This window comes from Equus przewalskii, chromosome 6, assembly GCF_037783145.1.
Source record: "Equus przewalskii isolate Varuska chromosome 6, EquPr2, whole genome shotgun sequence".
Taxonomy (NCBI): domain Eukaryota; kingdom Metazoa; phylum Chordata; class Mammalia; order Perissodactyla; family Equidae; genus Equus; species Equus przewalskii.
The window spans coordinates 36,326,964-36,348,114 of record NC_091836.1 but is presented as its reverse complement, the minus strand read 5'-3'; the positions used below and the strand labels follow the sequence as shown (position 1 = coordinate 36,348,114).

General features: G+C 48.4%; 1 protein-coding gene across 2 annotated transcripts in view; it reads left to right on the top strand.

Moving 5' to 3' along the window:
* The first annotated feature begins 3,607 nt into the window (after positions 1-3,607).
* KIRREL3 (kirre like nephrin family adhesion molecule 3) overlaps positions 3,608-21,151 on the top strand; it is a 535,312-nt gene continuing 517,768 nt past the window's right edge. Inside the window, exons 1-2 of one of the 2 annotated variants that reach the window (XM_008517084.2) lie at positions 3,608-4,066; positions 6,432-6,851. In XM_008517084.2, coding sequence (XP_008515306.1) covers positions 6,797-6,851 — 55 coding nt within the window. In that variant the 5' untranslated portion in view covers positions 3,608-4,066; positions 6,432-6,796. The remainder of the gene's footprint in view (positions 4,067-6,431; positions 6,852-21,151) is intronic. The other variant, XM_008517083.2, reaches the window with a different exon arrangement.

Genomic DNA, 21,151 nt, shown 5'->3' with positions numbered 1-21,151 from the left:
GAAACAGGATAAGAAAGTATGGAAAAGTAAAATTGCCTGCTGTCTCTCATCAAGAAAGAGTAATTCGACAGGACTGAGGTGTGGGCTGAGAAGGAGGGTCCTGGCCATGGAGAAATGTATGTTTGTTTGACTTGCCCCTTATTTCATGACAGAAAGTTTATACTCTGTCTTGGGGGACCATCCACATTTTTAAGCATGGGGAAAATACTACAGAACTGAACTTCAAACAGACAGATGTGGTGGAAAAGTGGGTTAGACAATGGAGAAGGGTTTTCTTAGTCTGCAGATTAGGCAATGAGTTGAGAAGGCTATGAGTTCAGGCAGAGATGATGAAAACCTGGTCTAGGGGTCAGCAGTTCAGAATATTTGAATAGGAGGCCTATTGCTAGCATGTTAATAGAAAAGAAAAGCTGTGTGTGTGTGTAAAGTTTTGTGTATTCATAAAGTTAAATAACTTTACAAAGATAGATAAATATACAAGTTATACTTACAGATATATAAGTTTATCATATGGAGAGAAGGAAGGAAGGAAGAAAGAAAAGAAGGAAGAGAAGGAGGGAGAGAGGAAGGAAGGAAAGAAAAATACTGTATGCAACAAACAGAAAAGAGAAAGTAGTTTGTCATCTAGGAAGAAAGCTTAAAGAGACTTCAAGCGAGATGCAACTGCTCCCTTGGCTGCTGTAAAGGTTTACTAATTTATGACACAGGCCTGGGGCGGGGGAACGTGTGTGTACGTGCGTTGGGGGAGGGGACAATTAAAAAAATCATGGAGAAAAAGAAAAATCAATATAATTTCTAAGACTTTGAATACCACAAGTGAATCATAAACTGGAATTTTGCTTTATCTTCCAATATTTTCCACACAATCAGCCTATTCATATACACAAAAAAAGCACATGACATATTACGAAATGACACAGACTTGTGCCAAGCACTGAAGAGGCGTGCTGAGGCTTGCCTTCGGTGCCATCCCTGGAGCATGGACGAAGGTCCTGGCCTGTGCACTCAGCCTGTGGTGAGACAAGGCATGGGGCACTGCTACCTCGTTTCATAATGTTTCTCATATCTTTTCTTCCCTGTAAATTATACACTCTTCAGCCTTTGCTGAGAGAGATAATGCTGCTCCCATGTGTATTGAATACCCAGGGCCCTGCATGCACGAGTGTGTCAAGGCTAAACAGGTCTATTGTTCTTAAACAGTGCTACCAGAAAATTGTCTCCTTGTGCAGAATGATGCTGAAGAGATAAAAATATCTTTCATTTCTATAGTGCTATGCATCTTAAAGTGTGTTCCACATTTTGCAAACTATATATAGGCTCGATTCATTACCCATCCCCATAAAACACAGAGACGGAGCAGTGGCAAGCACATGCCAGATGTTTGACAATGGTTTAATAATAGAGCGAAGAATAAGTTAAATTGGATTCAGAAAACAGGAAATGGGATGTGGGGCACTAGGTAAAACTTTACCATTCATTCGACAATATGTATTGAGAGCCTCATGCCTATGAGGACCAGGGCTGGGAGCACAGCTGTGAAGTGGACCGGCGTGGCTCCGGCCTTCGAGGAGCTGCCAGGATATGGACAAAGAGGCACAGACAGAGAAACTTTACAGTCGGGTACGATTCATGTTAAGACTGAGTTAAAATACAAGGCGCCCTGGTGCTTATTGCCTTTAAAGGGAGTCTTTACAATTAGCCCCCCTGGCATCAGCATCCCCTTACTTTGATAAAAGGTTTGTATCCAACACAATTATAGAACAGATGTTGAAGATAATCTGTTCTGGAACCTGAAGTCAAGGCTGGATGTGGGGTACGGTTCTGGGAAAAATAAAGAAAGGGGGGAAATCACAAGTTAAGCAAGTTGGGCGAAGACCGAGGGCACTCAAAATAGGATGAGTATGAAATAGTTTGGGGAAAAGTCGTAACCGATGAGAGGAGAGGGGTCCATGAAGATTCGAGGGCCATTGCTGGTTCTCTTGGGGATAGGGATCAGCCTCCAGCAATAATCTGCCTAGCACTCAGGTTGCTGGGAAGCACTTTCAAATCTCTCCAGCCTGAGGAGTGTGGCCTCTGGAAAACAGACACGAGGACTGTGGGATTGGGAGGGATCCCAGAGAGCCGCTGCCTCCAACCAGTCATTTTTATAGATGAGGAAAGATATGCCCAGGTACATGAAGTGGCTACAAAAGTTAGCAGTGTCCAGGCCAGAGCTCAGGTCAAAGGCTCGCCATGACCCCCCCCTTCAGGCCTGGCCTTGAGTGAATCAGTGGGGCAGACTGGCCCTGTCTTTAGGGGCTGCTTGTGAAAGCTGAATACCTGATTCTTCGGGACCTTCCACACTACTATGGAGAGACTGACCACAGCGAGCAGGGGTTAAAGTCTTATAATCCACCTACACAGATGTGAGCAAGAAATTTGGTTCAGATAAATGAAAAAGAAATAAGCTAGAAGATTGTGAGTGCCCAGGTCAGCCAGGCTGCCACCCAGGGGGGACCTCTGAAGAACATTTGGTCTCGGGATGCAGATGCACTTTGGAGCAAGAGTCAGGTTGCCCTGAACTCCCGGGAGGGGCTGTTCAAAATGTATTTAAACCCCTGGACAAGGAGGTTTTAACCAGCAATGGCAGGATATACGAAAAATGAAAGGAAATGTGGTTTATAATGTATCTGTGCAACAAATATTGTGAGGAGGCATTAAACAGGAAATTCTCCACTTATGATGACCGCCATCTCATAAAATAGCCTCTCTCCCTTCTTCCTCGTGGTAATGGTACCTCGTGAACACAGGAAGACAGTGAGAGGGCGCCAGGCCATCATGAGCACTGTGAGACCACGAGGAGGGTAGGACAGCAGAAAGCCTGGATTGAAGGCTGGGCCCTGGGCTGCACCTCAGCCCTGCAGCTTCCTGTAGTGCTTCAGGCAGGTGGGCCTAGAAGGACCCATCTAGAAAGGATTCGCCCAGACAGATGACCTCCAGAGCAATTTCTGTCTTATTAAAAAGCGAATGAGATGCTTCATCAATCTTTTTCCTTGTGTACACCTGTGTATACTTCTCCACAACTAGAGGACAAACTTTCTAAGAACAAGAATTGATGTATTCATTCCACACATTTTTATTAAAGTACCCAAAACAGACCTTTGCACAGATCAAAGAAGTAATAAATATCACAGACATTGGACTAACAGCCAAGAGGAAGGTCACTGGAAAGTAGCAATGAGCAGAGGTGGCTCCAGGCACTGAACAGCAGTACCCCCACACTCCTGTATCTGGACCCAGAAACTCCTGTCTCTCTCTCTTGTCCCAGAGCTCAGAAAACTCCAGGGAAATGCTTGCTGCCAGGAGAGCAGGACTTGGAAACTCTCAGGTGGAGACCTGCCCTTCTGAAACTTTTTGGCCGGCAAGCCGCAGAATCTGGAGCCAGCCCTCACTCTCTGTGGCCTCCCGCCTCCGTAAAGCTCTTGGCGATCCTCTCCCGCCGGCCCGCCGGGGTGAGGTGGTTCAAAGCACACAGCACTTGGCACTGAAGGCCTGGATTAAGGGGGCTGGGGACTGATGAACTTGGCCTCCTGGGCTACCAGCCAGAAAAAACGCTGGAGAGGATGCCACCTGCTGGTGAGGGACCCTGGCTTGCACGGTGGGCGCAACAGACCTGGAGCCTGGATGTGCAGGGAACAAGAATTTGGGCCGTTTTCCAAGTGGCTGGTCTTCTGCTGTCTCTTTAGGGCTGCCGCCTCCACGGCCCGTGCCCAGAGACCCAGTCGCCCGCGCGCCGTGCTCCGGACGCAGAGGTTCCCACCAGGGGCGGCGGTCTTCCTCTCCCCGACCCCTCCCCTCGCCGCGCTCCGAGGTCTAAGACTCTCCGCTCTTCTCCATCAGGTGGAGCCGTACGCTCCTCGCCGCCTCCCACCTCCCTCCTCGCCAGCGAACTGCGCGCAGGCACCTCGCAGCGCCTGGAGGTTAACCGAGGCCCCGGAGGAGGTGAGGCCAAGGACCAGCCCGAGCGGAGATGGCGAGGCCGCCGTCGGGGCTGGCGCCAGAGCGCAGCTGGCTGTGGGTCCTGCAGGTACCGCTGTCGTTCTCGCTGCCCCACGTGGTGGCTGCCGAAGATTGCCGTGGTTTTTCCGGCACTCAGGGTTGAAACGCCTCCTGGTCCTTTTAGAGGCAGGCAGCTCATCACTTAATCCAAGCTTTTTTCCTTTCTGCTGGAGACAGGAGGCTGGGGTGAATGGAGGGCCTGGGCGGGGGGAGGAGGGGGCGGCGGGGGTGGAGAAGGGAACAGGCCCAGCTGACTAGGGGGATCGGAGCCAGTTTGGGGATCATCAAGCCAGTCACAGGGACCAGTGGGAGAGCAAAGCAAGGTCCTTCCAACCTCGGATTCCCACCACCCCTCTTCTTTACAAGAGTGAGTGTGTGTGGTGTGCACGTGCCTGTACATGGGCCTGATTCTGGTGTATTGCACAGTTCACTAGCCTCCTGACCCTGGTTTTGTAATATTTCCCCCCTGGACAGAATTAAGCAGATCTGGGCCCCAGGCCACTCAGGAATTAGCAATCAAAATTAAACAGCGTAAAAGATAAATGTTTTGTTAAAACCTCAGATGTCTCTTTGTGTGATACATTGTACATTCTGAGATTATTAGTTTTATTCACCGAGAGGTTGGCCTTAGGAATGTACCTAGGCCTTAAATTTCTGCCTGCCCCCATGGATTTAACAAAAAGCCACCAGTGAAGTTACAGCACTCTACATGCCATATTTTCACTGCTGATATGGTATTTGGCATATGTTGTTTAGAATTATTATTCACCTTTGCATGTGTTCTGATTTGCCTCTTTTGTTTCATTGCATTGACTGTGGCAGCAAGTCAGTGGACGAAGGGTGTGCTGGCACTTTGCTCCGTCCCTTGTTTGCTAGTTTAGCTGATGGGGTGCCTCTTGTGGGTCCTCCTAGTTTCTGTTGCTCAGCGTTTCTTTTTATCCCTAAAGCTTGCTTACAAATTTCCCTTTGATATGTTTAACAGCCTCTAAGGGATGCGGTTAAATAAACTATTAAGTTAAGAATAGAAAAGTCAACAAAGCAGACACCTACTAATTTGTAGATCTTGTCAGCAACCAGATGTCACCTCCTACCAGCACACCCTTGCACGTGTGCCTCGACTGCTCTCTTCCTTGTTCGTAAATACCAAGGGAGGCGTTTTTAAAGTTAACATCCACATGGAAACTTGGAAGGTGCCTTACAGTCAGCAAAGTCTCCAAAATATGTAACACTGATGGAAGAAAGGCCAAGAGTTTCCCAAAAGACCTCCCCAAGGTCCGGTGAGGGAAGAAAGTAATGGCTGATTTTATAATTGGATGGCACAAATGGAGAGTAGCTTTCATTTTCCTCTCTTTACTCTTTACCTCCCAGTCTTCTGCATGTAAGGTTGCATATCTTATACTTGTAACTATCCTTATAGTTTGTATCTTCTGTGTATACTCTGCCTCCACACTAAATTATGAGCTCCTCAAGGCATGGGGTGTGCCTACGATTTTATTTCCCCCATGGCCCTGCTTATATCAAGCACATCTAAATGTCTATCAAGTGTATAGACCTAGATAAATTCACGTTGATATCTTGGAGGAAATAGAGTTTGATTTGAGTGTGGGTTTCACTACAGGTAAAAGACCTGAAGGTTCTTGGAAGGCAGTTGCCTATGACCTTGGCCTCTCCTTCGCAATTGGACTCACAGCACCTCCTGGAGAAAGACACGCTCCGAGGGATGGAGCGTGCATTAGAGGGAGGCTCCACATGCAAAGACAGGCTACTCTCCTTCCTTGTTAGGAAATGCACAAACCAGGATAATAATAATAAATGGGCATGTGTCACAGCTCCACTCGGTTTCCCTTTGGTTCCTTCATTTTGTTTTCTAAGCAAACTGAGGTCTAAACATTCACGTTTTATTACCTTCCTACCCCTCCCCGGGAAGTCTCAAAAATGCAGAGCATGCTTCTCTCTTCCCCAACTCGGAGACTCCTGCTGCACACATTGGCCAAGTCCTTCCTGGAGAAAGATGCATGCCCCCCTCCCCCCCACCTCTTCCTTTTTCCCTTTTCAGCCCAATTTCCAGTCCCTTGTGCAAAGGCGAGGCATGCATATTTAATGCATGCATATTTAATACATGCATATGCATACAGTCATCCTTAACTTCACTCCCGTTAAACAACATTATGTCGTGTGCACAAAAAGTCACAGCTCTGGTCCCTGTTCAAGATGCCTTTTGGTCAATAATGGTGACAAAAGCTGAATTTTCCCCTGTTTAGGGGGTAAAAGAAGAAGGAAAGAAAGAACAGAGCCTTTCCCCCCACCCTCCGTTTTGCAGATCGCCTTTTTCCAAGTGTTTCCTCTTTAATTATGACCTGCTTCCCCTCCCTGCCCCCCGCCCCCCGCCCCAGCTTCAGTGAAAGGAGCCCTTCTGTCGCTCGTCACTCGCCCGCTCGCTCGCTGTGGGAGGAGCCCGCCGGAGGAAGCTGTGTGCCTGGGCTGCCGAGAACCGGAGAACGGATCTGCTCCGAGAGGGCACGCTGCTGACGATCCCGGCTTCCTGAGGCGGCTACAAACAGGCAACTTGTCTTGGCTGGCTGCTGATACCGGGAGGCACGGAGAGACCGAGGCCACCCGGAGGGACCGGCGGACAGACAGATGGTCGGCGCGAGCCGGAGAGGACCGCGGCGGAGGCTGAGCACCGCGAGCCGCCGAGGAGGAGAAAGTAACTGCCACCCCAAGTTGCCCTGCCGGCTTTGCTTCGCGGCGCTGAGGAATGAGACCCTTCCAGCTCGATCTGCTCTTCGTCTGCTTCTTCCTCTTCAGTCAAGGTAGGACCCCTGCGCGGCCGGAGTTGCGAAGAAAGTCGGCTGGGTTGTCAGGGCGCGGGAGGCTGAGGGCAGGAATGTGGCAGGCTTCGGAAACTCGTCCTGATTGATGCCTCTCTCGGTGCCCGGCCGAGATGCACTGGCATTGCTTCTTTGCCTTTGAAAATACAACAAAATGGTACTGTTTATGTCCTTTGGAAGGAAGGGTATGGGGGCTGGGGGGAATACTTTCTCCTCTCACTTGTCAACATCCAGCTCAAACTCTCTAATGCAAATGCGTTCTTTATGCTCCCGGGATTTTAATTGGGCAGGATCTGTGTGGATATACCGCTCTCAACTTCTGGGCGCTTCCTCTCCCTCTGACCCAGGTTGGAGAAGGAGAGGGTAGGGAAGGAGAGGTGTGTTTAGGTGGATGTTTCAGCTCGAATGAGGTCTGCCTTGCCTGAGTGTATGGAAAGCTAATGTGTGTGCCTTCACACAGTTGCAGAAGGGGCTGCAATTACCGAATGTACCGTGGGGGTAATTTGCAGTGCTTGGGAAAAGCTTGTAAGGAGTTCTATTGAATTTAATCGAGTTCTCTGAATAAGGCTGAGTTCTGAGTCCTACACAGCACTGGATTCAGGATATAAAATGAAATTTCGCCCCTGGTGCTGACTGTTTCTTTCTGCAGCCTAGCAGGGGCAGAGAAGCTAGTGGACATTCCAAAAAGAACTTTGCCACCTCTGGGCTCCTGGCGTGGTGGAGGGAGGGAAGGGGAAACTCAGGAGAGGGATTCTGAATGCCTACTTAGCCAGAGGTATCCAGCGTCACCTGTGGAATTGAGTTTGAAGGGGAGAAGTGAGTCGGTTCCTTCCCACTCTTTTGGAATGCCAGTGCTGCCTGTGCCATCTGAGGCAGCGTGGTGCCAGCCAGCACAGCTCTGAGAGGGACAGGATTCTCTCAGAAAAAATCCACAGCAGAGCACGTCCATCTGTTGATTAAATGAAGGGTAAAAGTTTTCGAGAAAGCAGAGCACCGCCATGAGTGGCTGGCTTTGCAAGCAAACAGTGTGCCTGCCATTCCCTCCTTGCCAGGGAGAAGCCAAATGTAAGCAAACCCCACGCCTCCTTCCTCAGCTTTTCCACCGGTGCTGTGGTCAAGGCAGATCTTTCCCCGTGTCAAACTTTGCTGATGACTATGCTGATTAGACCAGGGGCCCTTCCCCCCTGTGAGTGTTTATCTCCCTATGCCTGTGTATAATTATGCTGTACACACACACACACACAACCCCCATGTATTCGTGTGGTTGTGCGCGTCTCACTAGGGCTCCGTATAGCAGCAGGAAGATAAATTGTCTTCCCCAGAGTTCTCAGGCTGAATGAATAAGAACTCTCCCAGAACACTGCTATAGAAACAGTTTGGGTGATGTTACTATTTGGTGAGGTTACCCTCTGTCTTGCATGTGTGTGTGCTTGCCTATGGACACACACATACACATACACAGCACACACACTCACTCCCATTCTCCTTTGCCTCTTACCAATTCACTCAAGAAGTCACATGCCTAATCGCCGAAAGGAGGATCCAGCCATCCCCCCAACACACGTATTCCTAGGACCAGTGCACGTTTTCATCAGTCTTTTGTGCTCTTAGAAGCTTGAGCCGCGATTGCTCTCTGGATTGGCATAAGGAGCCGATAGGTGTCTAAGTGCCTCTCTGGCTGTCTGAATCATCACAGTGTGCTTCTTCCACTGTGCTCAATCTTGTCTCAGTACAGAGCTATTTCTTGACTGCCTCATATGAATCTTTAAATATTTACCTATGGAGGCTAAATGCTCTGTTTCATCTACCCTTAGCCCTGGGGGCACTAGGAAGAAACCACAGCATCATGCAGTTCATGGTTCCTTGTTATTCCTGAGTGTTCTGAGCTTGGTCACCACTGCCCACCTTACCAGATGGAGAGGTATGGTACACGGGACTCCAAAACAGGTCTAAAGAAAGACGATGAGACCCAAGTGGACATAGCCAGTCAGAATACCCCGTCACTCGACATTGAAGGGGCCTTGAATAGACAGCATCTGACCATAGGGATTAAGGGTCAAGTGGAGTGATGTTTTATCAACTTCTTTGTGATAGAATATCTTTTAACTCGATCCATGGACATTTATTTCAATGTGGATGTTGTTTTGAGTATTGTGAATTCCCCAGAGTATTCTGCTTGACCCTTTGCACACGTGTGCTTAGTTCATATATTTTGTCCAACCTCTACCTGGTGCCATGTATTTATAAGGTTATTGGATAGGGCATATCCACTTCCAACAGGTCGTGAGAGGACTAGCCCCCAGGCTCTAGATGGCTCCCGCTGTCGTCCTCCTGAGTGAGGTTCACCCAAGCTGACATGCCCCACGGAGCAGCCCGTCTGACCCTGGCCGTCCGCATGCTCTTCCTCCTGGGATGCTTTCCAAGGAAATGTGCAGAGACTCGGGGATGGCCCTCCGCTCAGAGAAAACAAATGTCCAGGGTTCTTTTTAGGGCCTTATCTGGCACTCTGGTGACATGTCCATCTGCTGCCCAAAACCTCTTGCAGTGGGAAGCTGCATGTCATTTTAGAGTTTCTGGAAATACAATTCTCACACTTCCTGCTCCTGGCTGTGTTCCTTCCTATACAGAGGGAGTGCTCCACCAGCGCTCTGAAGACTTGAAGAGCAAAACGTTTAGGTAAACTGTTAACGTCCATTTCAATCATCTCTTCTCTCCTAATTTGTCAAACATTTATTCACCTTTACTTTTTTCCATAACCTGTTAGAGAGTAAAATTAAAGTATAATTAATGTCAGTGATATGCTGTACCCCTATTCTTTTAAAGTTTGGGCTTTTCAAATAGATTGAGATTAAATATTTATTTATCTTTCTTAAGGTGACAGTAAAAAGGCCGAATGACAGTCCTCTGCTGCTTCCCCTCCCTCCCTCCCTGGGCCTGGCTCCCACAAGGAGATGGAGAGCTGCCAGTGTGGGCTGCTCATGGGTTTCTCTCTTGCTGGGGATGCCTCTTCCTTCAGCTGTCAGGACCGCGTGCTTTATACAGAGAGGGATAATGTCACAGCACAATTTACCTCCTGCAGAGAAGAGGCATGTTCTGCCCCTAGGTAAAAAGGAATAGATTCTCTTGTCATCCATAAACTTAGAACTTGCTGTATTTTTTCCCTTTATCATTCCAGTTTGCCCACAACTATTTCCTTCTGTGCCCTCCTTCATCTTTGAGACCCATCCCATCCAAGCCTGCAGATGCACATCTTGAGTAGCTTTGGAGGGATGATGTTCTAGCAGGACTGAAGACTCCCTGCTCCCATCAGACCTCGAGTTTGGCGAGTTCGGGAAAGGTGTAGTGATACAAACTTGGTGTCTTCTACTCAGATGCTCTTAGGAAAGTGTCCTCTCCCCCATTCTCTGAGGTTTTGCTTTCCCAGTGTCCTGTCCTGCCTGGTAACTTCGTGGTCTGAAAGTTCTAATTCTGGTGAACTCAGATCTCTTGTTGGGTTTGCATGTGTGCCACACTGCTCTGAATGTGTTGGGGTGAAAGTGAAAACTTGCATTTACTTGTCAACGACATCCCTGAGTTGAGGATTGATCTGGGGCATCATCTCCCTATTGGGAAGAAACTAAGCAACTTGCTCTCTTGACTTGCTGGCAGGAATCACCAAAAGGGGCTGTTGGATGGCCATCAGAGGGGCAGAGGTTCATGGTGGCATGAATCCCCCAGGGAGTAGAAGAGCATCTACTCCAAGGGAATACAAGAGCAGACAGAAGGGTAAAGCAGAGTGTGAGTGGAGAGAGTGGCCAGGGCGAGGGGAGCCATGGGGATGATGGGAAGCACTGAAAGGGAAGAGCAACTACAAGAGGCTTTCACTCGCAAGAAGCTCCCTTGGGAAGGGAGAAGGGGCATCAAAAGATAGTATAAGCATGTCAGGGGCTGCCTAAGGATGGAGGGGATCATAGTGGGTACAGGCTGAGAAGGCATTAGGAAAGGAAATTGAGAGTGAACAGCAATTTTGGGAACATTTGTCCTTACCCAGAAATGTCATATAACAAAAGAGGAGGCAAGTAATAAGTGTGATGCTCCCCCCACCAGCACCCCGAGTGGTATGACGTCTTGTCTAGAGGAGGAAGAATCACTTCTTTTGTCCTGGAAGGTCAATGCATAGCTGCCAAGGGTGTGGGACGACTTCTTTCACACATCTTCTGGGTGAGGGGAACTGGGACATGGCTGTTGGGCATGGGGGTTGTCACAGTATCTGCTGCCCAGCAGGGAGTTCTCAGTTGCCAGCCAGACCTATTGAGGAGGGAAGAGAAACTCTCCAGGGGGAGAGGGGTGTGGGCTAGGGTCAACACCTTCACATTGCACTTGGAGGATACCACAGGGCCTCCCTCTTGGGTTACAAAGGAGGCTCTTGCTTGGAACATGGCAGCAGTGAGCTAGGCATGGTACCAAGGAGCAGCTCTGCCTGGCGTGCCTGTGCTGGTAGGAGCCAGGGCCAGCAGGAGACGGGGTGGAGCAGGGGATTAGGCCTGAAGATGCAATTTTTCTTTTTTGTTCAGCCCAGTGGGGGGGACTTAGGCAGCATTATATTGCAGACCCAAAAAAGCACATGAATAATCCAGAGTGAATTCAAGAGATTTCAATAGCAAAATAATAACAATACTAATGATACCTTTGATTTGCAGAGTACTTTTCTTCTAAGGAGATAAAAAGATAAACTGTTTTGGAAACATGAACCCAGAAAAGAAAATTGCCTGTGATGGAGGAGTGGGGAGGAGGGCCAAGAGCATTCATTTTAGGATCTTGATGTAAATCGGGGGTGGGGAGGGAGTTCCACGGGCATAGGCATCATTTTTCAGCTACAGTCCTTATCCTTCTAAAATGTCAAAATGACTTTTAGGCAAAAAAAATAGTGCAGGCATTTTTAATAGGGGTCAACCTAGAAACAGTGAGGTGCTAAATTCCTCCTGGGCCTGGGAACAGGGACGTTCGAATTCAGCAGCGGAGAGGGGCAGAAGATTGTGAGCAGGCTGGAGTCCACGCTTGGACTCAGCACTGCAGCGATCCTGACTTTAATGGTGGTTCTTGGACAGAGTGATTGGGGCCCCAGTTTTCTCTCAGGCCAGTGGACACCTCAGCATTCACGGAGCAGGGTCCAGCTAGAGCTGCTGCTCTGGGGGCTGTCTGCTCCCTTAGGTTTCGTATCACATGCCTGCTATCCACAGGGAGTGAGGAGCAAAGCCAGCCAGCATCCCGTGCCCAGGATGATAGCTTCACCCTGAATTCCAAACGGAGTGGGATTTTACTTTGAGTTAGAGGAATGATGCAGACAGAGTAGTGCATTGAGACAGTGCTGTGCCATATGTCATCACATGCCATCTTCTTTTCCCCAAGGGAAAGCCAGAATCTACCCAGTTAGTTGTGCACGTCAAGTAAGAATATAGATACCTTACAGATCATTGGAATACTCCTCTCACATTCATGCAAAGAAACCTACATCCTGCTTTCTGCTAAAGCTTGAGAATCAAGCATGGAAGGACTTGAGCATGCCACGCTCTCTCAGAGCCCATACTGTTGTCACAGAGGATCTCCACCACCCCGCTGAACATTCACTTTCATTCACTTTATGTTTCTGACCCACTGAAGGAGCCAGGGATCAAACATTATGCTTTTTTTTCTTTTCCTTCTCTCCCAGTGTTAAAAATGAGTATTCTGGCTGTATACTTCTAGAAGTCAGTAAATGTCAATACTGGATAAGAGTTTCCTTTATATCACTGCAATTTAACATAAGCTGCTTGGAAACAAACGTCTTCCAAAAGCATACAATGTTTTCGTGAGTACACAGTCAAGACCACTGTGAGGATTAAATAAGTGTCAGCTTTCCCTGGTACACTGGTGACAAGTTAAAGCCATGGAAATAGTGGCCAGCATGGGTGAATCCTGTTCCTTGTAGAGTTGTTCTGGTACAGTCCCGGCCAGGGCGTGGAAAGCGGGAGGTAAACACCATCCATCTCCTTCCTGGAAGTGGAGGCAAAGAGCTGGCCAATGGAGGCCTCTCCCCACATGTCATGGGGGGATTTTTCCTGGCGGTCTAGAAGCCCTATCATCCCCTCTCCAAGCCTTCATCCATCCGCCACCCCACTCCGCACACACACACCACTTATTGCTGAAGTACAGTGATGTCCAGAACTTAGCACAAATCACCATTTTCCTCCAAAGGGAGGTGAGCTCTGCCTCTGATCTTCCATCTGGTGCTGGTGTCCTCACAGGCAAAGTGAAGTAGATTACCTGAGGCCATTTTTTGTTGTTTTGTTTTTTTGATAATTGAAACTAATTGCAATGGCATTCTTTGTCGGTATTAAAAGGATGTGTGCATATCAGGCTGAATTATCTAGATGGTCTGCTTACTTGGCCTATGTTCACTGGACACTTGTTGCAAGTTCACTTTCTTTCTGACTTATGCCTAGAAGACAAGAATTTGGAATCTGACGCCAAAAGTTTCAGCAATGACAACCAAGCATCACTTTCTCCTTCCCGCACCTTTTCCCCAGGGGCTCCATATAGTCTGGTGTCTCAGCGGGTCACATTTATTACTCCTTCCTTTGTGATCAAATAGCATTTTATGGCACCAAAGCTCAGCCCTTGGCCACTCAGCCAACACTCATGGTAGGCCTACTATGTAGTAGGCACTGTGCCAGGGCCTTTTAATGCAAAGATGACTAAGACCATGGATCTGCTCTCAGTCCGGTCCAGGGTAGCAGGCACTGACTCATGGCTACAATATGGTGGACTCAGAGCTGTCAGTGTTTTGAGAGCAGCAGGAATGGCTAGGGGCATCAGAAAAGGCTACACAGAGGAGGTGACTTGATTTTAAAGGATGTCTAGGAGTTCTCCAGATAAACAGTCAAAAGATGTTCCTGGCTGTGCCTTAGAGTGCATGCAAAGGCAGGACAGAATGCAATACGGTCAGAAGCGACGGGCAGTGTGGGTGGCTGGAATGTCACTGTGTTCAGGGCAGTGAGAGAGGAAGCTGGGGGAGGGAAGGGTCAGCTTGTGAAGGATCGTGCAGACCATGCTAAATGTTTTGAGGATGGATTGTCAGAATTAAGTCCATTCTTTAGAAACATTGTTAGCAGCTTATGAGTCTGTAGTCCTCTCTATACCATGGGTTCCATGGACCAAAAAAAAAAGAAGGATCAACATGTTATTCATTCTTCTTGATATTCCTTGTGTTTCACATGGGGCTTTAAAAAATGTAGAATTGAATGGAAGTATACTTGCTCTGTCCAGTTCATCTTCCTTCATAGCTAGTGTGTAAAGGGATGGAAAAGTGAGCCAGAGAGTAAGTATTGAGGAGTTGACCTTCACTGTTGGTCTACACTCCAGAGGGAAGGCAGAGAAGGATAGCAGGTAGACGTAAGAGTGATGTGCTGGGTAGAGAATGTGGAAGGGAATACAGAGCACACAGGAGCAGAGATGGCTGAGTGCACACTGGACGGTTAGTCGGACGGGGGGCACTGAGGGATGGGATTTGCCGGTTTCTAGGGCTCCTGGAAGGCTAGCCAGAGATAGAGGTAGCCTAACATCGAGGATAAATGATAACCCAGAAAGGGAGACAACGACAAGGATGAGATAAGCAAGAGATGCCTAGGGACATTTTGCTGATGATTTCTTTGCTGTTCTCAAGAGGAAGCTAAGCTACACTGACTTTGGGGAAAACAAGGTTACAAGCTAAGTGATTCTACTCAGAAGATGTTAGAAATGTTTACAAGTCTCCAGGGCCAAGTAACCTTTCATTCAAGAGTAAAGAACATCATCAGATCCACCCATGTGTCCCACACTTTGGCCTGTTCTCTTCTGGAATTGGTGAGGGGGTTGGCAGGACGAGCTCAGTAGTGAAACAAGAGCTTCAGTTGTTCTGCAAGAAATAGACAGCGACATTTCGAAGACTGTGGCTGCCCATTGTGTCTACGGCTGGCCCATTGAACAGTCTCCCGTCACTGAAAGTGTTCTGACTGAGAGTGGAGTTCGGGTCATCAAGAATGGAAGAGTCAGTGCCTCAGAAATGGATTGAAGAGTACACCAGATGACATCCAAATTCTCTCCAATTTTAAGATTCCCTGAATATTATCTGTTAGCAACAATCTATTTGTTCTGCATAATAAATTCCTAGAAGGTCGATGATATGTTATAGATCTCTTTGTCCAGCACATTTTCTTGTAGGTGCCAGGCACATTCTTTTGGTTGTTGGTGGTGGTCATGGTGGCAATAATAACGTTCTTCTCATGATGACTATGAGGATAATTAGCGTTTATTTGAAGCTTCACAGGTTGCAGAGTGCCATTCACGAGCGATTCATTTCATCACCGTGATAGCACTGAGGGGCAACCATCAGCAATGTCGTACCTTCGCAAAGGTTACGTTGCTTGACCAACATCTCTCCCAATCAGGTTTACTTTTTCATGTGCCTTGATGCTTCTCAAGATGCTGACAGATCCAGCTGCTCCAAATCCTCAACAATGAAAAGTGCATGAGAAGATCTTAAGCTGTGGCATAAGGTGACTCGTGTTCTTGTAATTGGTGGGAATCCCAGTGTCTAGGCATAGAAGGAGTTTCAGCAGTTCCCCATGAATATCTGGGAGCTGACCTTTGAACAGTGACCCCACATTGTAGCTCTGTCTCTTTCTGATTCCAGATTCTTTCTGAGTTGTTTCCTTCATTTTTCTGGCATCCAGCTTTACCTTGAGGGCACATGGTTTCCAGGGGAAGTGACAGGCCAGCCTTTGGGAGTGAAGAGCAGTCAGGGAGATGTCACTTGGATAGATCCTTTTATGGCTGTTCGGACAAAAAAAAAAAAAAAGAGAGAGAGAAAGCAAGGGCAAGGACTTTGCTTCTCTTAATTGGTTGATTAAAGCCATTTCTTTCATCCCCCCTGTGCCTAGAACACTATTTGGCATGTGGAAGGCTATGAATAAATGTTGAGATATTGGAATGAAATGTGAGGAACAATGAAAGGAGGAGAAGAAAGCAGTGCTCTCACTCACCACTTGCAGATGCTAAGAGGGCTCCCCAGGAGGCAGAGGAAAGAACTCAACTATTTAAAGTGTGATCTTGCCCTGTAGGAAGTGGTTCCTCTCCAAGTAAGGCTCTGAGTGACCATTGGGTCAGCAGGAACACTGCCAAGAGAAACATCCTCTGGCAAGCCTCGGTTTCAGCAGGAAACAGTCACGTCCTTCTGTTCTTTAATGCATGTCAGTTCCCATCTCTGTCAGTCACCTGCAAATGTCACAGGTGACTCAGCGCTGGTACAGTGTGACAGTCCACCTGTCACCCTTGGCGATGCTGGGAGCTATGACAGCTTCAGACTGACACTGGGACCTGGCTGGCTCATCATGCAGACTTTCGGAGGACAGAAACTTAGAGCTCTCTCCTGGAGACCCATCCCAGGTGCCACACAAGAAGTGACTGCCACTCTTCCCAGCCTCACTGCCCTGACAATGACAGTGCCCTTCGTTGACAGAGAAATCATCGAATAATCTCTCAGTGGCTTTGTTCTCTGTGTCCTAAGACCTGCCCTCTTCTACATCTCTCTTAGTGACGCTGGGGTCTACCCCATGTCCACAGGGAGTTGCATCTCATCAGGGAGCTACACTCTGAAGCCTTTTTCTTACATAGGATGCTACACCTGTGTTAGGGTGACAGGAGAGAGGGCCTGTTCTCTCCTTGGGAACACATCAGTCCGGAGCTGGCCGAACGATTTGGATAGAAGACAGGGGACTTCCTACGTCCGCCTGATGGTGGCAGCAGCAGCGCTTGCAAAGCCCAGGAGTGAGCCGAGAGCCAGAGGCCCAGGGAGGCCCTGAGTAGTAGGAAGAGAGTTAGGCTCTGGCCAGAATGCCTGGGCCCTTCTCTGCCCAGACAGCGGGGCTGGGGCAGCCGAGCATGAGGCAGGGGGCATGGGAGGGCAGAGAAGGCCTTTCGAATGGCAGCAGCTTCCAGGGGGCTTAGTTCCTTCCTCCTCTGTCTGATGATGTGAGGGCAGAGTGTTAAGAGGAGTGTCTGTGAAGAGCGGCAAGAGGTAGATGGGTACAATTAAAATGCACAAGGGGCTTAAAGAGCTACAGCGAGAGGGAGCAAGAAAAACCTTAGCTAGCATGTGGGTTTCCCTGCGGGTCTGTGTCCCTGGGGGTGATGAATGTGGCGGTCCTCCCCAGGAGGGCAGCTGGCAGCCAGGAGTCCCCCTTCTCCCCGAGCCCACTCCCAGGCCTTGGGCCACTGCCCCTCTCCCTAGTGTTTGCCCCTTTAATGGTACAGAAGCCACTGTTTCTGCTGCCGCTCCCCTCTCATACTGAAAAAGCAAAACAAACAGATGCTAAAATTAGTGCTCATTATTCCTGAGCTCCCGGGCAGGCTGAAGAGGTGCTCCTCCGTTTTCACCTCTGGACAGGAACAGGCACCATTAGAACAGATCGCCATGCATCGTGGCTGTTTGTTTGCAAGTGCATCTTTCCGGGAAAAGTAACCAGATCCTGAGGCAGGCGCTAGAAGCCGAGGCTGCCCTGCACTGTGCGGGGAGGAAGGTGAAGGGGTCCTCTTGGCCCCAAGAACACCTTACATCTTCCTCTGTCTCCTAGGGGGTAGCAGCTTGCCTTTTTCACCACTTGAGAATTACCAATGAGATGTGTCCAAGACCCTGGGGTGGATCCACGTGCAGCATAAACTAAGTTGGTGGGACAGAGGACGAAGGAAGGATGAGGCCGTCGTGGGAGCAGTCCACTCCTTGTCTGCTCTGTGTGGCCTGAGCGGCTGGTAGATCTGGCCATTTCTGTTGCCTGAAGCCATCAGACATTATTTGATGATACATCAGGTTTTGGTTGCCAGTAGGATTTTAGATGGCTTTGCTTAACCCAAGCAGCCTCCCCCACCTGGACTCACCATCGGAGTCCTCTCTGCTTTCTCAGGAGCAGGGTGAGCTGCCACCTGCCCAATCCATCTGTCTGTCCTCACACTGTCTGTCTTTCTGGGGGTGGGGTGCAGTGGAGTTGGAGAGAAGGTAGGATTGCTCTGTCCATTTTACTATTAGTTCCACTGGCAAATGGCAGGTGACTTCCAGAGCATCTCACGACACAGTTGAAAACTTTTTGCATAAGGCTTGCCAAACCTTATTTCAAACTGTGGATCTGATGCTGCACAGGTCAGAGGGGAAAAATAGAACTGCATAATTTGAGAATTTGCTAAAAATAATCGAGATTGAGCTCCTCCCCATATAAAAAGCTGTTACACCAACGTGGTGTGTGCTGTTGGTCCTGGTGCCTTGCTGGCCCCTTGATTTGGCCTCCTTCTCCCCTTTCTCCTTTCACAAGTGACCTTCGTTAGTGCTTTGGGATCCCTCCATAGAAAGCTGCACCGGGGAGAGAGGAAATAGTGAGAATACAAAGGATTCAAACCTATAATGTCTCTATACGCTGGCCTCGTTGTGTTTCTCTCCACTGCGAACGCCTTGTGCTTGCTGGATCGGAGGCAGCCATGGGGAGGGTTATTGAGGCAACACCCGGGTCCTCTACAGAGCTTCGCCTGCATTCCCCTATTCTGTCAACAGTCTAACAGAGCAGGGACTGTCACCCCCATTTGCCGACGAAAACTACTGAGGCTCAGACAGATCCCATAACCGGCCCTCAGCTCTCCTACCTGGCAAGTGGTAGAACCACCATTCAAACCCCTGTGTGCAGTCCCAAAGCCTTTGCTGCTGGGCCCTTCAGGAGGAATTCCCGTCACGCCGGTGCCTCAACAGCTGTGTGACTGTCAGTGAGCCGCGTGGCCTGGCCTCTGGTCCTCCTCCTTCGTAACCTGTAAGGCTTGGGCAGAAGAGCTGATAAAAATGGAAGGAAACATCTCCCCTAACACAAAAGCCGAGGAAGAATTTGAGAAGCTTTGCTACACGGCTCGCGGCTGCTCTGTACCTCCACAACCCAGCTCCAGTTTGGCTTAACGTTTTGAGAGTCAAATACTGATTTCTTAACAAGAATTCATCACCACCTAACTTTCCTTCAGTGGATTAAAAAAAAAAATTTAAACCTCATTCTGCTTAGGGAGAGGTTGGCCTGGTGTTAGCTGTAAGAATGGAGCTGCTCTACATAAAAAGGCATTCCAGGACATCAAAACCCTCCTTTTTGTCAAGTCTAGAATAGGAAAAATGTCAAGAGACCACATGGTTCTGAAATGATTAATAATGGTCGTTAGGGAGAAATGAAAAGGCCTCTCAGAACGTCGGAGAGTCTGATATCGTCCAGCCTTCGAGTCTCTTTACTTTGGCTCCAGCAGGTGCATCTTACCTTGTGTCAGAAATCATTTCTGAAGATGGCATGTATCTTCCCAGGCCATGCTTAAAATCATAATATTGGTTTAAGATAGACACTTATGATAAACTAGTAAAACATAAAAGTTCTTTGAAGTTTTCAAAGCTCCTTTAGATTGAATCAGAGGAATATGGAGGAAAATGCAAGGCAGATAGATCTCTGTGTGGGAGACATGAAATTCCTTCCCTTTATTCCGCAGTCTGAGCCCCTGAGTGGAACGCACGGATCCTATCAGTGGGGCATTGTCAGCTGCTGCCGGGGCTCCAGATCCACGTGGGGGCCCCTTCCTCTGGGCTTGAGCTCTGCTTTGGGCTTTCTCTTCATCAAGCTAGAGCAGAGGCGTTCACAGTTGGAAATCCATACATAATAGGTGAAAACACCTGAACTGACCAGAATCAGAAAATACTGTCCAGAAAAACATATTACTTTCCTCCCATTTTTCTGCTAATGATAATCGGAAATCGACGTTTCCTTCTCATCATCAACAGATGTTTATTTTCTAAGATCTGTACCACGGAAAATAAAAAATGCATACATTGCTGTATTTTTAAGTTCAGTTGTCCTAGTCTTCTTAGGTTGTGGCAGTCGTAGTCTCAGTCTTCCTACGTTATGTTGTGTCGTCCACCTTCAATGTTTACACAGTCAGGGCAGGGATGTTTCCTAAGGGCTGTTGCAATTCGTATGAACTGAATAGTATTTTCTAACCCAAATAGGAATCTCTTTGACACCAGCCCCTTTTGCTCCGTTTATTGACTAGCGTTCAGAGTGTTCGCATGTCCACCAGGCACCAGTGCATGGGGCACAGAGGTCACGGCTTCCCTCTCAGTAAATACTGAGATGCTTTCAAACAAGCACTTAGTAGAGACTTGTCCAGAGAAAGAAAACAAGTTTCCGGTGGGTGCATCTTGTGGCACGGGAGCACCTGCATCCGCTCAGCCTCCTTCCCTTGTCCCCAGTTTGAAGGATTGCGACAATGTTCCTCTTCTTGGTTTTAATTTCTGAGCAGATGGCAGGCTATGGGAACAGCATCCAGTGAGGATGCCTAGCACAGTGACTGGAACAAAGTAGGTACGTAATAAATATTTATTCAATTAAAAAATTATATATTAGATGCAATTCTGTGTTAGACGTAATTCTATATTAAACATGATATGGACGCTACCAGATTTGCTCATTCCCAGTGATGGTGGGAAGGGCGTCTCAGCAGGTCATATGTACCCCACCTCTAAGCATGGACCTGTAACTGTTTCCTGTATCAAAGGCATGTTAGGCCTTAATGTGGTCCCCAGGTTATTTGAATTCGTGGGTTCTCTGTCATAGTGCTTCTCAAAGTGTGATGGGCAGATCAGCAGTATCAGCAGCATTAACAATCACCTGAGAAAGGGTTAGAAATGCAGATTCTCCGGCCCCTTTCCGGGCCTCCTGAATCAGGTACTCAGGGGCTTGTCCCAGCAGCCCATGTTTTAACAAGCCTTCCAGCTGATTTTGAGACACACTTAATGCTGAGAACACTGCTCTATCCCACGTGGCTCCTCTTCGCCACATCTTGCTCCCCGTCCTGTGAATACCGCTCATATAAACGTGGGCTGTACGCAGGGTCTGAGAGCAATTTTTAACAGGGGAGTTGAGGTGACTCATGGGGCCTCTAAGAGTTTTCACGTCGTGTCATCTTAGGATGCCTTGCACAGAGAGGATGGGTTTGGGAGTCACTAAGTGGGTCCAGCGCAGAGGAAACCAAACGTGGTGGAACATACAATTTGGAACTTGGCGGCACTGCCTTCTGTCGCTGACATCACCACCTTCCTCATAGCTGAGAAGAACTCTGAGAGTCACTCCTTTCCATGCGACTTTCAGCCCTGTGCCACCTCAGGAGGGCCCAGGAAAGCCATGCGGCCGTCTGTGCAGACAGGGAAGAATGTCGCTAAGAACGGC